Source organism: Nicotiana tabacum, chromosome 5, assembly GCF_000715075.1.
Source record: "Nicotiana tabacum cultivar K326 chromosome 5, ASM71507v2, whole genome shotgun sequence".
Classification (NCBI taxonomy): domain Eukaryota; kingdom Viridiplantae; phylum Streptophyta; class Magnoliopsida; order Solanales; family Solanaceae; genus Nicotiana; species Nicotiana tabacum.
Window position 1 is genome coordinate 1565513 of NC_134084.1, and position 16630 is coordinate 1582142.

The window sequence follows — 16630 nt, forward strand, 5'->3', positions numbered from 1 at the left end:
TGATCCACGCACCCATAAATTTGTAACTCAATGCAGACAGCTAGAGGCAGATGTAGTAGCCAGGTGTGACCACACTTTTTTTTTTTTTTGCCGTGGTTTCCGGGCGATCGCTTTGCGAACCCGACTAGCTGTACCCACCGGGTCCCGCTGTTTCAAGGCAGGTCCACCACGGTTAGTTCCACGGGGCCCTGGAGACGCGACCGGTTTGTAATGCCTCCAGTGGCCCTGCTGGGGCTCGAACCGGCGACCTGAAGGACTTTGTCCTCAAGCCTTTACCAGCCGAGCTACCCCTCAGGGTTCAGGTGTGACCACACTCATACCTCTAATTTGAACTCTCTCTCTTACTATATATATATATATATATATACATACTCCCTCCGTCTCATAATATGTGTCGTGGTTACTAAAAATAATTATCTCAAATTATTTGTCATTTTAGAAGTTCAAGATAAAATTGATTATATTTTTCCTTTTTTACCCTTAATAATCAATTGCATTCACACTTGGTAAAAATATGAATAATGTCATTGATAGAGATGACACATAAATTGAGAAAATATTTAATAAGGGTACATTAGTTAAAAACTATTCTTTCTTAAGGGGCGTGCACAAGAGAATCACGAGACATATTATGAGATGGAGGGAGTATATATATAGGGGAGGAGCAAGAGTGCCGGGAACGAGTTCGGTCGAACCCAGTAGCTTTGGTTCGAACCCCTATATTTGTCTTAAAAATTCGTTGAATATGCATAAATTATTAATTTAGAATCCAATAACTTAAAATGATTAGAATTCCAAACCATAAGCTTTAAATCCGAACCATAAGCTTTTTTTTAGTCGAGGGTCTCCTGGAAACAACCTCTCTACCCTTCGAGGTAGGGGTAAGGTCTGCGTACATATTACCCTCCCCAGACTCCACTTGTGGGATTATACTGGGTCGTTGTTGTTGTTGTTGTAAGCTTTAAATCCTGGCTCCGCATATATATATTTCGGCCGAACTCGTTCCCAGCTCTCTAGCCCTCACCCCCTATATATATATATATATGGGCGGACCTAGAGTGTCGGGAACAAGTTCGGCCGAACCCAGTAGCTTTGGTTCGAACTCATGTATTTCTCTTAAAAATTCATTGAATATTCATAAATTATTAATTTAGAGCCCAGTAACTTAAAATGATCAGAATTCTAAACCTATAAACTTGAAATTTTGGATATATATATATATATATATGCATGCATAAGAAGTTATTGCCGTCTAGATAGTTAGGACCGAAATAATTAGGTGTCATGCGGAATCTAGCAAAGCAAACCTTGAACGACGATAAATCATACAACAAGAGAAATATACCAAAAGAGACACAAACATTTGACGTGGTTCTGTCAACTGACCTACGTCCACAATGGAGATGAGCAATCCACTATAACAAAAAGTACAAAATATCGAGAGAACAACCTCACGAAGAGGCAAACACAAGTGACACACTAACACTTGTCCCGTAAAGTCTCCCCCTAAATACGACTCTCAAAGCTCCCTATGGCTACATTATGGACGCTACTGAATGAGAAGGACGGATCTTCAATTTATAAAACTCCAAACCTTTCCTACAAGAAAAAGGACTAGCCAAATATGGAAGAATTATATTTTTGTTCTAGGAAAAGAAAAACCCAACTATGGTAAATATGTTGTCTTTTCTTTCATGAGATAGGAAAACTAATTATGGTAAGAAAATATAGACAAACACCTAACAATTTTTCCCCTTCGCCTGAATTTTCTGACAAAATAAACTTGATCCACCTTCTTCATATAGCCTTCAACAGGTCGCATCTCCAAATCTCCACCATAACCTTTGTCTCAACACACGTACGTGCATAGCATACCGGTCAAATTTCTTTAACAAAAATGCCGATTTGACGGTAATCATAATTTTATTACTCACAGTGCATAAGTTTGAAAGGTTATTACTTAACCCTATATTTTTGTTATATTATATTACTACATTATTTTATGACCAAATAAAGTTAGAAAAGTTATTAGATTAAGCGTAGAGAAGAGTGGGAAAACTAAACATATAGGGTTTGATGCTAGAGATATTCAACAAGATTTTCTATAGCAACAGCACATGGGGGAAGTTTTAACTAAAACATATATACCCTTTTCGTTTCAATTTAGATAAGGTATTTTGACTCGGTACGAAATTTAAAAAAAAAAGATTTTAAAATATGTGATCTTAAAAGCTTAAGGGGTAAAACTTTGTGGGGTCATAAAATTTGTGTGGTTATAAAAACTATTCATTGGGTAAAATAAGTAAAATGAAGAGTTTTTGAATTATTTCAAAATTTAAAAATATGTCATTTAATTTAGAACAGACTAAAAAAATACCTTAACTAATTTGAAACATAGATAGTTTTTAACATGACAGCTACGTTGAATATAGCATGAAGTCATCGTCTTTTTACCATCTCTGCGTGTCAACAAATTAAGGGCACCTTAGTTCAACACTTTTTTATTGAATCAGTTTTGCACAGATATGAAAAACTAAAAATAGTACATGTTTCAGTTTATGTGAACCTATTTCATTTTTGGTCCGTTTAAAAAAGAATGACCCCTTTCTAAATTTGGACACAATTTAGCTTAAACTTACAATTCTACTGTTAATGAGAAGCTTTTATAACCACACAAATACTCTGAACCCCTTTTTGACTTGTTTAGACCCACAAATTCCAAAAGTCTTCATTTTTTCTTAAATATCGTGTTCAGTCAAACATGTTCACATAAATTAAAACGGAGGAGTATTTAAATAGCGGTGAGAAAGTATGCCTTTCGCAGTTTGAGATCTATATCTTCTTTTCAAAGGTGAAATTAAAAAATAGTCAGATTTATAAGTGATAATTGAAATTTAGCCATAATTTTAAAAGTAATTAAAATTTAGCTACTTTTCATGTAAAGATAAATTTGAACAAAATATTGTTCAAAATCCGAAAAATATTCCAGCATAATATGCTGGGGTTCAAATTTTTTACATGTGAACTTCTAGCATAATATAATATAGTTTCAACATAATATGCTGGAAGTTCATACACAGGTGCACTAATCTCCAGTATATTATGCTGGAACTTTCTGTGTGCTGGAGTTCCAGCATAATATGCTGGAAGTTCATACACAGGTGCACCAATTTCCAGTATATTATGCTGTAACTTTTATTGTTGCAGCAAAATAATGGCTATTTTTTAATGACTTTGCAAGCGCTGATTATTTTTCAACTACCGATTTGAAAACGGGTTAGCCCGTATTATTTTGTTTCAAATTTCTAGATGCAGCCATGGATTTTATAAAGTAATACACTTGTGTTATTCAAGAAAATCTTGACTTCGATCTCCACTAATCTTTAGAGCCTACTATATTTGACTCTTATTATTTGTCATGAAGAATAAAGAAAATGAGAATGAGATCAATAAGATCAGTAAATTATAATAGAATCATTACCTAGCAATAATCTTTATCAAATATTTCAGTTTCAAGCCGTAGAATATAAAATATCCTATTAGGAAACACTTTGATATTTAATTAACTTCTCGATTGTTGGACACCGGAAGCGCATCTGGTGTAGTGGTATCATAGTACCCTCCCACGGTACTGACCGGGGTTCGATTCCCTGGATGCGCATTTTGTTTGCATTATTTTGATTTTGTTTGCATTATTTTGATTTTGTTTGCTTCTCATTGTCCTATGAATTTGAAACACCAAATATTTCTGTTACTATCTTGATGTTGTTACTGTTTTTTCATTCCTTTATTTCCCTTTGCTTTGCTATTGCGACTATGTTGAGCCAGGGGCCTCTTGGACATTGTTTCTCTACATGCACAAGGTAGGGATAAGATCGGCGTACACACTACCCTCTCTAGACCCGACTTGTGGGATTCCATTGGGTTTCTTGTTACTGCTTTTTCCATGTCTTTTTCATTCCTTTATTTCCCTTTTGCTTTGTTATTGCGACTATGTTGAGTCGGGAGTCTATCAAGAAACAACCTCTCTACTTGCATAAGGTAGGGGTAAAATCAGCGTACATACTATTTTCCCCATACTTCACTTGTGAGATTCCACTAGGTTTTTTGTTGTTATCGTTCCAGTGTTATATATGGAGTAAAAAAAACAACATAAGTGGCCAGCTAACTAAAGTGCTAGAAGTTTTGATATCATAAAGAGGGATTTTCAGTTTCTGAAAGCCAGTACAAAGGACTAAAAGGAGTCCTTAACAAGTTTTTGCCTCTTACAATAGGTTTCTTCATCAGTTCCTGTACAAAGTTTTGAACGGCCTTCCATCAATTTTGTGGGATAAGCAACTAGTGAAATGAGCTTGATGCTGATAAGAGTTGTTATTATAAAATCAACTGATGGAAAAAGGACATTACAACTAATAGCAAAATGGAAACATGTCATGTTAAACTTCATTCTGAATTTGATTCCGTTAAAATAAACTAATCTCAGAAGTTCTAAAACAGATCGAAGCAGAATACAAGTTTAAAAGAGGAAACATCCTTTCATAAGTATTTTCACCTCAAAAGACCAAGCGAAGGGATACCTCTTCCCTCGTACTTAAACAATGACAAAACTTGCAACTTACACTAAACTCGTCTTGGTCTATCCTGTATCCTCATGTTTTGCCTCTTTTCAGTGGTGTCAATGGCAGTGTTAAGTTAAACCTACAGTTCATCATGTCCATCTTCTTCTGATGATGATGAACCACCTGAGGCTCCGCCTGATCTTTGATAAACAGCTGTGATGATTGGGTTGCATACTGCCTCGACCTCTTTCAGCTTCTCCTCATAGTCCTCTTTCTCAGCGCTCTGGTTGTCATCCAGCCACTCGAGGGCTTCCTTTACGGCTGTCTCAATTTTCTCCTTCTCATCGGACTCGAGCTTGTCAGCAAGCTTGTCCTTGTCGTTAATCTGGTTTTTCATGTTGTACACATAGGTTTCAAGACCGTTACGGGCGTCAATCCTCTCCTTCACCTTCTTGTCTTCTTCGGCAAACTCTTCTGCCTCACGAACCATTCTTTCAATCTCTTCTTGGCTTAAGCGGCCCTTGTCATTTGTAATGGTAATCTTCTCTGATTTACCAGTACCCTTGTCTTCTGCTTTGACATTCAAAATACCGTTTGCATCAACTTCAAAGGTAACCTCAATCTGAGGTGTTCCCCTGTTCGAACAATAATCAGAATACCAAATCAGATCACCCCATCAAAGTGCAAAAACTCACTAATGAATAAAGAACATGCAAAAAGATGGTATGCTACAAACCTTGGAGCTGGAGGAATTCCAGTCAGATCAAAATTTCCGAGGAGCCTGCAGTCCTTGGTAAGACTCCTTTCGCCTTCATAGACCTGTCAGCAAAATATGGTACTTAACCTGTTAGATTCTGAGCATCGGAAGCATATATTAAACAACATCCCTTAAAAGGTTGATAGCGAAATTATCAGAATTTGTGGCAAAGACATTACCGAAATGGTGACGGTGGTCTGCTGGTCTTGGTAAGTAGTGAAGACTTGAGACTTCTTGGTTGGGATGACAGTGTTCCTAGGAATCAATTTGGTCATCACGCCACCAACAGTTTCAATACCAAGGGTAAGAGGAGCAACATCCAGGAGAAGGATATCTGCACAAATTTAAAAGCATATGTCAATTACTAAAGGAATTATTAATTGATCATATCTAATCACTAAACAGTCTATGGCATTAAAATCTATTGAAGAAAGTACCTTTAGTTTCGTCACCGCCCTCTCCACTTAAGATACCACCTTGGACAGCAGCACCATAAGCAACTGCCTCATCAGGATTCACACCCTTGTTAGGCTCCTTCCCTTCAAAATAGTCCTTCAGGAGTTGTTGCACTTTTGGAATTCTAGTGCTTCCACCAACAAGAACTATCTCATCAATTTGGTTCTTCTCCAGCCCAGCATCCTCCATTGCCTTCTTCACAGGTCCCATTGTCTTTCTGAACAGATCATTGTTCAACTCCTCAAAGCGAGCACGGGTTAGTGGTTCAGAGAAGTCAGTACCATCGAAAAGAGATTCAATCTCAACTCGGACCTGGTGTTGGCTACTCAGTGCCCTTTTGGCACGCTCAGCTTCTCTTCTTAGCTTACCAAGAGCTCGGTTGTCCTTGCTGATGTCCTTCCCATGCTTCTTTTTAATCAATTTGATAAAGTATTCCATAATTCTTTGATCAAAGTCCTCACCTGCAAGAAAAAACAGATTGATCAAACCAAATCTTGCAAACAAGCTGACTCATAAATGACAGTTCTAATCCTTTCTCATTGAAATGATGACCAATGTTATTTCATTCACGTGTTAGCACAGTTCATGAACCCAATATGAGAGCTCAAGCTAACGTAACAGTTAAATGAAAGCAGCCCAATTACAAAATCATCATTCCATTTACTAGTATCAAGTTGTTTGTTAAGATGAGCCAAATCCAGCAAATAGTAGAATAAGAATATGTTTAGAAGTAAGATTTGTGTTGATAATAATGTCGTAGACCACATAGTGCAAGATCCTTACCTCCAAGATGGGTGTCTCCATTTGTTGACAGAACCTCAAACACACCATTATCAATAGTCAGGACACTGACATCAAATGTCCCACCACCAAGGTCAAAGACGAGAATGTTCTTCTCACCACCTTTCTTGTCCAATCCATAAGCAATGGCTGCTGCTGTTGGTTCATTAATAATTCTTGCAACATTTAAGCCAGCAATAACACCTGCATCCTTAGTAGCCTGCCTTTGTGCGTCATTGAAATAAGCTGCAAAGTACAAATGGAATAAGTCAATTGGAAAAGAATGTCAGAACACACAGATTTTTCAGATCGCAACATACCAGGAACAGTTACTACAGCATCCTTAATTTTCTTTCCAAGGAAAGCTTCAGCTGTCTCCTTCATCTTTATCAGAATCATCGCACTGATTTCCTCAGGACTAAATACCTTAACTTCTCCGTCCTTGATTTTGACTTGAATGTAAGGCTTCCCATCCTTGTTCACGATCTTGTATGGGACAAGCTTCATATCCCTCTGAACTTCCTTGTCCTCAAACCTAAAGGTAAGAAAGAGCATCTATAAGCACAATATAAAGCACAAGACTAATGAATCATTTAAACTAGGAAAAATAAATCATTTAAACTAACTGAGAGCTGTCCATTACTTTCTTCCAATGAGCCTCTTAACGTCAAAGATGGTTCTTTCGGGGTTGACAGCCGCCTGGTTCTTTGCAGCCTCACCAATCAACCTCTCACCATCGGTGAATCCAACCCATGATGGCGTAATACGGTTTCCCTGGTCATTTGCTATAATCTCAACATGACCATTCTTATAAACTCCAACACAGGAATAGGTAGTCCCAAGGTCTATTCCAATAACTGTTCTTAGTTTGGTTGCCTCCTCTTTGGCAATCGAAAGTGCAGAAAGACAACCTGTTGCAGGCAAGCGTATGCCATTAGTAACACTAAACAGATTTGACTTCTCTTTGAAAAACCACACCCGACAAGGCAGAAGAAATTATAACTAAAGAGGGTCATCGACATAGATAAGATAACACATAAAGCCAACTACTTTTTGCACATGTGATGCTCACTCAGCTGTGTACATCCTTGTGATTATATAATAGATTAAAGAAAAGATATCAAAATACCCTAATTATATGTGCATCACGTTGACGTAACTACAGGCCACATGTCCACAAAAATCAAATAGCAGATTTCGCCAGGTATACCTTGGTAGCATGAGCTAGTTAGGAACTGATAATAATCCTTGCCATCATTAAATCGCTCCTACAAATTTGGAGTTATATGCAACTAAACTTGCCTTTGAAGTAAACCTGTCTAATTAATATCCTAAAAGCTCTTGAAATTATGAAATCAATATAGGATATGGGATGGCATATACAAGAAAATCAACTACTTGATTTAAAATGGTTCCTAGAAACAAAAAGTTAAATGCACATTGGCAGAATGTTCATCAAAATTTTGTTAAACATCCCTCTCAAAGAGCAGATGGATCACAAACGAGAAAGCATCTAATCGTTAAAATGCCGTTGCAAGTACTATATTCCCTGGAAACTATATTCACCTCGACCTCGAGGTATCATGAAAGAGTACAAAAGTAGTCTCAGTTTACAAATTAATGAAGGAGAGAACATGATATAGTAGGCACCGAATGTACAAAACCTACTCTAGAAACTGATATCAATTACTTCCTCCCTTCCAATTTATGCAACACTATTTCCTTATTAGTCCGTTATTTCACTTTAAACTTCTCATTTAACCCCTTAATTAGTAGTATCAATAGCTAAACATAGGTTAAAACATGTTTAATACCACAAGTTTTAAAGGTTTTCCTTTTTTTTATATATACATATCACCTCTATGCCGAGTTTGTTCTCTGTATTGCGTCAATTTATGTCACATAAAGAGCATAAGATTAGGACATTCACCAGATCTAAAAACTAATATAAAACCTACAAATCTAAGAATAAATCCATTACAATATCTCAATCAAGTACTCCTATTCCAAATTAGTTTTTTTGCTTTGTTTTTCGGTTTTTTTTGAGAATGATAGCAATCTGATCCAAAGTAGTTGAGCTCAGCTAATAATAAACATAACGGATCCAAATTACGACACATAATGACAATTTAGCATGTTAACAAACAGAAAATAACATGATAATTCCATTCTAAGCTTAAAAAAGCAAATAAATTAACAGATCTAGATCTAAATACGATGAATGGTGCATTTTTACCGAATAAAACGATAGCTAGCACCGCCAGAGAACTGCTCCGCCTCCAGTAGCCGCCACCCATGGCTTCAACTCTATTATACAAACTCTAATTAACAACTTCTTCACTCTTTTTATACAATTTAGTGAAAAAAAAATTATATAGTCTGAGAACAGTTGTTGAATGAGAAAGATTTGATTGAGGCCCCCGCCAGATGAGGAGGTATTTATAGTGTTGGAACGTGATAGTGACCCGTGGGTCTTCGGGTCAACCCGTTTAGTTAGTTTGCTTTGTTGGCGTCATTACTAATGACGTGGACCAATAAGAATTTGTGGCGGAGTTATTGCACCAATGAAAATCGATCTTGTGCTGGGATGATCTAAGCCTTTTCTTATTTTTCTGACCACGTGTCGGGCATGTAGAGGATGACTTTTTGACTTTTTTTTCATTTCGATTTAGAAAATGTGTTAATTAGTAGACGTGCCAAAAGGTTGCAATTCTATACTACGTTGTAAGTATTTACCTTAGTAACTTGACTCTATCACAAAATTTAAGTATGAAATTATGACTTGTAAAATTTGTAATCTTAAATATATCATAATATTTTTGTGGTTATAAGATTTTAAAATTTATGGTATTCATCAAAAGTAAATTAAAAAACTTATTACTTTTCAAAAATATAGAAAATAATGTGCCAATTCTTTTCGAAACGATCTAAATAATGAAATTAATATGACATAAACTGGAATAAAATTGAATTAGATGGAGTAACATATATACCTTATTTTGTTTCCCATACAGACATATATCTAAACTTTACAAGAGTTTGAAGTTTTATGGGTTCCTATGACGACCTTGAGTAATATATATAGATATATACACACAATAATAATTGAGTTCACAGTCAAATATTTATATTAAATATATGGTTTGGGCAAAAGCTATTGAGTTGACGAAAACCGATAAGCTATTGTGTTTGACTCAAAAGATTTCGAACTCTTTTTAATCAAATCAATCAATGATGAAGGGATAAATCGTAGCCGAAGATAATAAACTCTAGGATGACAATAATAGAGAGATGATAATAGTTCAAGGCCAGTGGTTCTTTTTCCAAAAATCCCCCCTTTTACAAGACTTTCACCCTTCTTATATACTGAGGGGTTTTCCCATAATCGTATGGACGACAAATTAAGAAATATCTAATGAATATTCCCTAGGTCACCTAACATGCCGAATCTACTGCCGATGCGGTGGTATCTCTCCTCCCTTCATAGGGTCGTATCCCTTTGTCGAATCATAGGTTTTTGGTCGTTTGCCGTACCCGCCATAGGTCGTGATCGATCAAATTCGGACCCATACAGTTAGTCCCTCCGCTTGTCGAGGTCGCAACGGGGATGTGTCCTCGATGAGCGGACTCGATGCCTCCCTTAGGAGGAATTTGACTCGTCGAGATATTATGATGTGGCCAGCGAGATGTGGTTGTCATATTGGGCATAATATCGAAGAGTACACGCCACCCGGGGTGACGTTAGCTTCCACATGCATCATCATTACGCGGATTTCCGAAGTAAAGACTGACAGTTTGATGCTTAGTTTCCCGCGCTGATTTGAAACCTGTTGCCTCGATTCTGGCGCCACCCAACCCTATAAATAGGTGAAGGGTTCGATTCCTTTGAAAAACTTTGGCCATTCTTGATAATTCTTCAATCTTCTTTTCTGTTTTTACATTTCTTTGTTTCCGTTCCTTGCCGGAAATTTCCTTCTCTTTTACTCCATTTGTGTAACTACCCCTTCTTAAACAAAATCATGCCAAGGTCTCGTCGCATTGATGAGGAGGTTCCTGAGCCGCTCCATCGAACGCAGAACCTCTTTCCGGCAGTAGAGAGGTGGAGAGAGAAGAGGGTGATAGTCCTCTCACAGTGGAGGCGCTACTACTGAGGCATCCCCTATCTCGAAGTGACTTCCTCAAAGACCCGCCCCTTACTCCAAACCCCATACTCTCTGAGATGAGTCAGACTCCCCTTGATGCCCTCCGCATAAAATATGGTATCACTGCCCACGTAGAAATGACTCTGGCGGAGGGGGATTATGTTGACGTTCACAAGCCTGGGTACTGTGCCTTTTATGAATATCCCTCTATGATCGGCTACAGCCTTCTCTCTTCCCTCTAGCGGATGAATTCTGCAGATTCTATCATATTTTCCCGGCTCAACTTTTGCCGTACACGCTCAAGGTGCTTCTGCTGCTGACCAAGTACGCGGAATTAGGAGAATGCGACGTCTCTGTTCATCATCTCTTGCATTTATTTTCACCTGGTTTCCTTAGGGGTACCATGGTGCACTTGAGACTTCGTGGTGCAAAAGAGCTGGTGGTCGGGACGGACGACCATGCGAGCCGTAAATTTTGGCACAAGTACTTTTTCATCAAGACCGAGCACATTGCCTCTAACCTTGCCGGATTTCCAGAGCGGTGGAATAAAACTCGTAAGTATCGTTGTTCATTATGTACCTTCCCCCCGGTCCTCTGTAATTAGCGTAACTTTTGGTTACTTGTTGTTCTGCAGCTATGGGTCATCCGCCCTACCCTATTATGGGTCTCAGGAATTGGGTCACTAACCTGCTGCCCCATGCAGAGGAAACTCGGACTTGGTCTGCCTTCATACAACGTTATGGCCCCAGGGTTTCTTCAGGTAAATTTCTGCCTTACTAACTCATAGGTCGTGTGACCCTGCCTAACTGTATGGCCCTCTGTGACGACAGGTCGGGGGGCTTCCAGGCGAAGGGCGCTAGTCCCTGCTTTCAGACGATTCATTGCTACCACGGACACGCGATTCATTTTGTGTGAGTCTTTTCGGGGAGGTCATCCTCAACTTCTTCAACAGGGAGACTCGTCTCAGACTGAGGCCATAAGGGAAAAGGCCTCGTTGGCACCGGCCCCGTATCCTGTTGATGAATCTTCTAATGGCGACGAGCCGTTAGAGAGAAAAAGGAGAAGGTTGGAGCTGGGAAAGGGCGTGGCCACTGAGGCCGATGGAAGTGGGGCATCTCAGATGGCCCCGGTGCCCATGTTTATGGCCGATGCTAGTTTTTAGGGAGGTCTCCTCGAATGGAGAGAGTTGGCCCGAGAGCCGGTTCAGTGCGTTCCGCTGAAGGGGGCGCGTTGTCCAATGTCTGAGGACCTCGTGTCGAGGAGGACAGATCGGGCTCAGATGTCGTTCCGGAGGACGTCGATGAATTTTTGGGTCGCCATACCTATGTGAAGGTGAGGATGGACGGATCCGACCATCATGTGGTAATTTCGGGGAGTTACAACTTGCTGCTAATAGCAAGCAGGTTGCGTCGGCCCTTGCTCTTTTATGCGCCGCTCCTGAAAATGAGATGCTTGGGACGATGAGTGATGCGGAATTATCTCGGAGGGTCGCCGGTATGGCCTTGCAGGTATGTTTCTTCTTTTCCTTGTGTCGTAGAGTTGGTGTGGCAATGTTATCTATTTACTCTTAACTCAACTCCTCTCTTTTGTTAGACCCTCGTCATGGAGGTGGAGAGAGAGCGTCGTGAATGGAGAAGGACGTGCCTCTATAAGAAGTTGTCGTCGAAATACCATCAATATCGTGCTAAGCATTGGGCGATGTCCGATATCTATCATCAGGATCCCGAGTTCCAGGTGTTCCGTGAGGGACTTAAGCAACGGGATGACCAATTGAAGCGCAGGGTAGAGGAGCTGAAGGAGAGGGACGAGGAGCTTGAGAGGGCTATCGCCCGTAATAGTGAATTAGAGGCCCTTCTTAAGGCGAAGGAGGACGAGATTGAGTTGAGTTAGGGGGTAACGGCTGAGAACGCCGATTTACAGCTGAAGATGGCTAGCTTGACCGCTGAGTTAGATGCTAAGGCAGTGGAGGCCAACGGACTTAAGGGCGAGTTGAACGCCAGTGCCGATAAGTTGGTCGCTGCCATTTCTGAGACGGTCTTTTTGGAGGATGCCCTCCGCCTATCTAGGTTGGAACTTACGAGGGAGAGGGAAAACTCCGGTCGTCAAATTGCGGGATTTGAAGGGAGTGTTAGGGAGTTAGAGGTGGACTTAGCCGCATTGCAAGGGCAGATGGCTTCGCTGAGGTCGAAGGAGGTAAACCGTCGTTCCCAGCCCTCAACGTCTCGTCCTTTAGCTGGTTAGAGCTCACCTCGTCGCTTGTACAAGTTATGGGTCCATGCAGAGGCTCGGCTCGATGTGTATAAGGCTTTTCATACCGAGGGCCGGGCGACGGAAGCGGAGGTTCAGGCGGTGCATGTTGAAGTGCGTGTAGCCCGTGAGTCGTATGGGTGCGACCCTCTTACTCCCGACGGGGAAGGTGTCAATTCTGATGATGCAAATCACCTTACTTCAAATTCGTGGTATGAATATGCCTACCCCGCTGGGGATGATATGTAGTTTTAGTTTGTACTACATATTTTGCTTGAGAATTTTGGCACGGGCCGTGCTAGGACCTGTTCGTAGGGGCAAATGTAAATGATATTTTTGTGGTAATATAAACTTTAATTTTTGTCAGTTTTTCTGTTTGTCGTTTCTTTTTTTGTTTGTTGCATGACACTTGGGCATCTATTGGGATGTTGCTTCGATTATCATCGAAGTAGAATCCCATCATAGCTCGGTCGAGGTCGAACTGATGTTTACGATGGCCTTGGCCATTGGGGTGTTACTTCGACTTGTCGGAGTAATATCCCATCGTAGTTCGAACGAGGTCGAACTAATGTCGATGGACTTGGCCATTAGGATGTTGCTTCGACTGTCGATGTAGTATCCCGTCGTGGTTCGAATAAGGTCGAACTAATATCGATGGACTTGGCCATTAGGATGTTGCTTCGACTGTCGTCGAAGTGGTATCCTGTCGAGGTTCGAACAAGTCGAACTAATGTCGATGGTCTTAGCCATTGGGGTGTTGCTTCGACTTGTCGGAGTAATATCCCGTCGTGGTTCGAACGAGGTCGAACTAATGTCGATGGCCTTGGCCTTTGGGGTATCCCGTCGTGGTTCGAACGAGGTCGAACTAATGTCGATGGACTTTGCCATTAGGATGTTGCTTCGACTATCGATGTAGTATCCTATCGTGGTTCGAATGAGGTCGAACTAATGTCGATGGACTTAGCCATTAGGATGTTGCTTTGACTATCGTCGAAGTGGTATCCCGTCGAGGTTCGAACGAGTCGAACTAATGTCGATGGTCTTGGCCATTGGGGTGTTGCTTCAACTTGTCGGAGTAATATCCCGTCGTGGTTCGAATGAGGTCGAACTAATGTCGATCGCCTTGGCTATTGGGGTATCCCGTCGTGGTTCGAACGAGGTCGAACTAATATCGATGGACTTGGCCATTAGGATGTTGCTTCGACTGTCGATGTAGTATCCCATCGTGGTTCGAATGAGGTCGAACTAATGTCGATGGACTTGGCCATTAGGATGTTGCTTCGACTGTCGTCGAAGTGGTATCCCGTCGAGGTTCGAATGAGTCGAACTAATGTCGATGGTCTTGGCTATTGGGGTGTTGCTTCGACTAGTCGGAGTAATATCCCGTCGTGGTTCGAACGAGGTCGAACTAATGTCGATGGCCTTGGCCATTAGGATGTTGCTTCGACTGTCGAAGTAGTATCCCGTCGTGGTTCGAACGAGGTCGAACTAATGTCGATGGCCTTGGCCTTTAGGATGTTGCTTCGACTGTCATCGAAGTGGTATCCTGTCATGGTTCGAACTAATGTCGATGGCCTTGGCCATTAGGATGTTGCTTCGATTGTCGAAGTAGTATCCGTGGTTCGAACGAGGTCGAACTAATGTTGATGGCCTGGGCTATTAGGATGTTGCTTCGATTGTCGAAGTAGTATCCCGTCGTGGTTCGAACGAGGTTGAACTAATGTTGATGGCCTTGGCCATTAGGATGTTGCTTCGACTGTCGAAGTAGAATCCCGTCGTGGTTCGAACGAGGTCGAACTAATGTCGATTAGTGGAGATTTGATTCTGTACATACAATGGCGATTTGATTTCATACATACGATGGAGATTACAATGGCGATTTGATTTCATACATACGATGGCGATTACAATGGCGATTTGATTTCATACATACGATGGCGATTTGATTTCATACATACGATGGCGATTTGATTGTGTAGTCCCTTTATCACTTCGCCCCGGAGATTGTATCGATGGGCCGAGGTGATGAACAACGTTCTGATCCACGGGGCATCCCCTTTGCCTCCTCGTTAAAAACCTCCTCGGGAAAACCCGATTGGGACAAAACCCGGGTGAGGGAAAAAGAGTACAACTTAGGTGACGCCTTTCAGAAGTGAAAATACTTGAGGTGGGCGACGTTCCAGTTATTTTAGAGTAGTTTTCCCTCCATTGTTTCTAGTTGGAATGCCCCTTTGTTTGCTACTGCTATGATTTTATACGGTTTGTCCCAGTTTGTTCCTAACTTTCCTTCATTTGGATTCTTTGATGCCTGTGTTTTGTCCTTGAGGACGTAATCGCCACTTTGAGTGATCGTACCTTGGCTTTCTTGTTGTAGTATCTTTCTACTTGCTGCTTCTGGGCTACCATTCTTATGTGGGCTATGTCTCTTCGTTTTTCTACTTCGTCTAAGTCTTGTAGCCTACTTTCATCATTATTTTCCCAACTTACGTTGGAGTATCTCAGGCTAGGTTCCCCGACCTTAACGGGTATGACTACGTCGGTCCTGTAGACCAGTAAGTATGGCGTTTCTCCCATGTTGGATTTCGGCATAGTACGGTATGCCTATAACACTTCAGGTAGTAGTTCGGGCCATGGCCCTTTAGCTTTCTCGAACTTCTTTTTCAATATGTTGAGTATCACTTTGTTGGAGGATTTGGCTTGGCCGTTGGTGGGAGGATGATATGGCGTGGAGAGTATCTGTTTGATGTGCCATTTTTTGAAGAATTCAGTCGTTCTTTTTCCAATGAATTGAGGTCCGTTGTCGCAACTGATTTCCTTGGGGATGCCGAAACGACATATAATATTTTTTCAAATGAAGGCGATGACTTCCTGCTCACGTATCTTAGTGTATGTACCTGCTTCCACCCATTTAGAGAAGTAGTCAGTTAAAACCAAAAGGAAGCGTACCTTGCCGCGTCCTGCTGGGAGGGGGCCGACAATGTCCATTCCCCATTTTATGAATGGCCAGGGCGAAATGACGGAATGGAGGAGTTCTCCTACTTGATGTATCATGGGGGTGTAGTGTTGACATTGCTCTCATCTTTGGACATAATTTGCGGCTTCTTTTTTCATGGTGGGCCAGTAATAATCAGCGCGGATGAGGCATCGAACGAGGGTGCGGTTTCCCGTGTGGGCACCATAGTGCCCTTCGTGTACTTCTTATAGTACCCATCTCATTTGATGTGGTCCAAGACATTTAGCCAGAGGGCCGCCGAACGTTCTTTTGTAGAGATCATTGTTTATTAGGCTATATCGGGCTTCCTGTACCCGGAGTTTTTTGGCCTCCTTCTTGTCTTGTAGAAGTGTTCCATCCTGCAAATATGCTACGAAGCGGTTATGCCAGTCCTAAGTTAAATTTATAGAATGTACCTCAACGTGGTCGATTGCAGAATGAAGGAGTGTGACCACATTCTCTTTGTTGATATTCTTGGTGGCCGCAGCCAGTTTATCAAGGCCATCTGCTTCGATGTTCTGTGCCTTGGGTATCTGGTCGAGGCGACACTCGTCAAACTCTGGTAGTAGCTTGTGGATTTCTGACTGGTACCTTTGTAGCCTCTATTCTTTGATCTGGAAAGTCCCGATGACCTGGTTCACCACGAGTTGGGAGTCGCAGTGGAGGACAATTCATCGGGAACCATATTTGAGAGGCA

General features: G+C 41.1%; 1 protein-coding gene and 1 non-coding gene across 2 annotated transcripts; one reads left to right on the forward strand and one right to left on the reverse strand.

The window, feature by feature from the left end:
• Positions 1-3590: 3590 nt before the first annotated feature.
• On the forward strand, positions 3591-3661 carry TRNAG-CCC (transfer RNA glycine (anticodon CCC)). The gene has a single exon. It is a non-coding gene; the product is annotated as a tRNA-Gly (tRNA).
• A 770-nt stretch (positions 3662-4431) lies between these two features.
• Positions 4432-8964, reverse strand: LOC107799921 (luminal-binding protein 4-like). Its single transcript, NM_001425892.1, has 8 exons — positions 8789-8964; positions 7196-7463; positions 6873-7087; positions 6556-6798; positions 5754-6233; positions 5496-5650; positions 5296-5378; positions 4432-5194 (listed from the first exon to the last, which is right to left on the reverse strand). Exons 1-8 carry the CDS (start codon positions 8847-8849, stop codon positions 4699-4701), a joined length of 2001 nt encoding a protein of 666 aa, NP_001412821.1. The 5' UTR covers positions 8850-8964; the 3' UTR covers positions 4432-4698.
• Positions 8965-16630: the final 7666 nt, after the last annotated feature.

Bases quoted from the DNA above. Each gene is read 5' to 3' on its own strand.
- LOC107799921 (NM_001425892.1), bottom strand. From the start codon at position 8,849: ATGGGTGGCGGCTACTGGAGGCGGAGCAGTTCTCTGGCGGTGCTAGCT. The intron at 6,234-6,555 runs GTAAGGATCTTG...TTTTTCTTGCAG, and splicing joins TGGAGACACCCATCTTGGAG to GTGAGGACTTTGATCAAAGA. The intron at 5,651-5,753 runs GTACTTTCTTCA...AAATTTGTGCAG, and splicing joins GGGCGGTGACGAAACTAAAG to ATATCCTTCTCCTGGATGTT.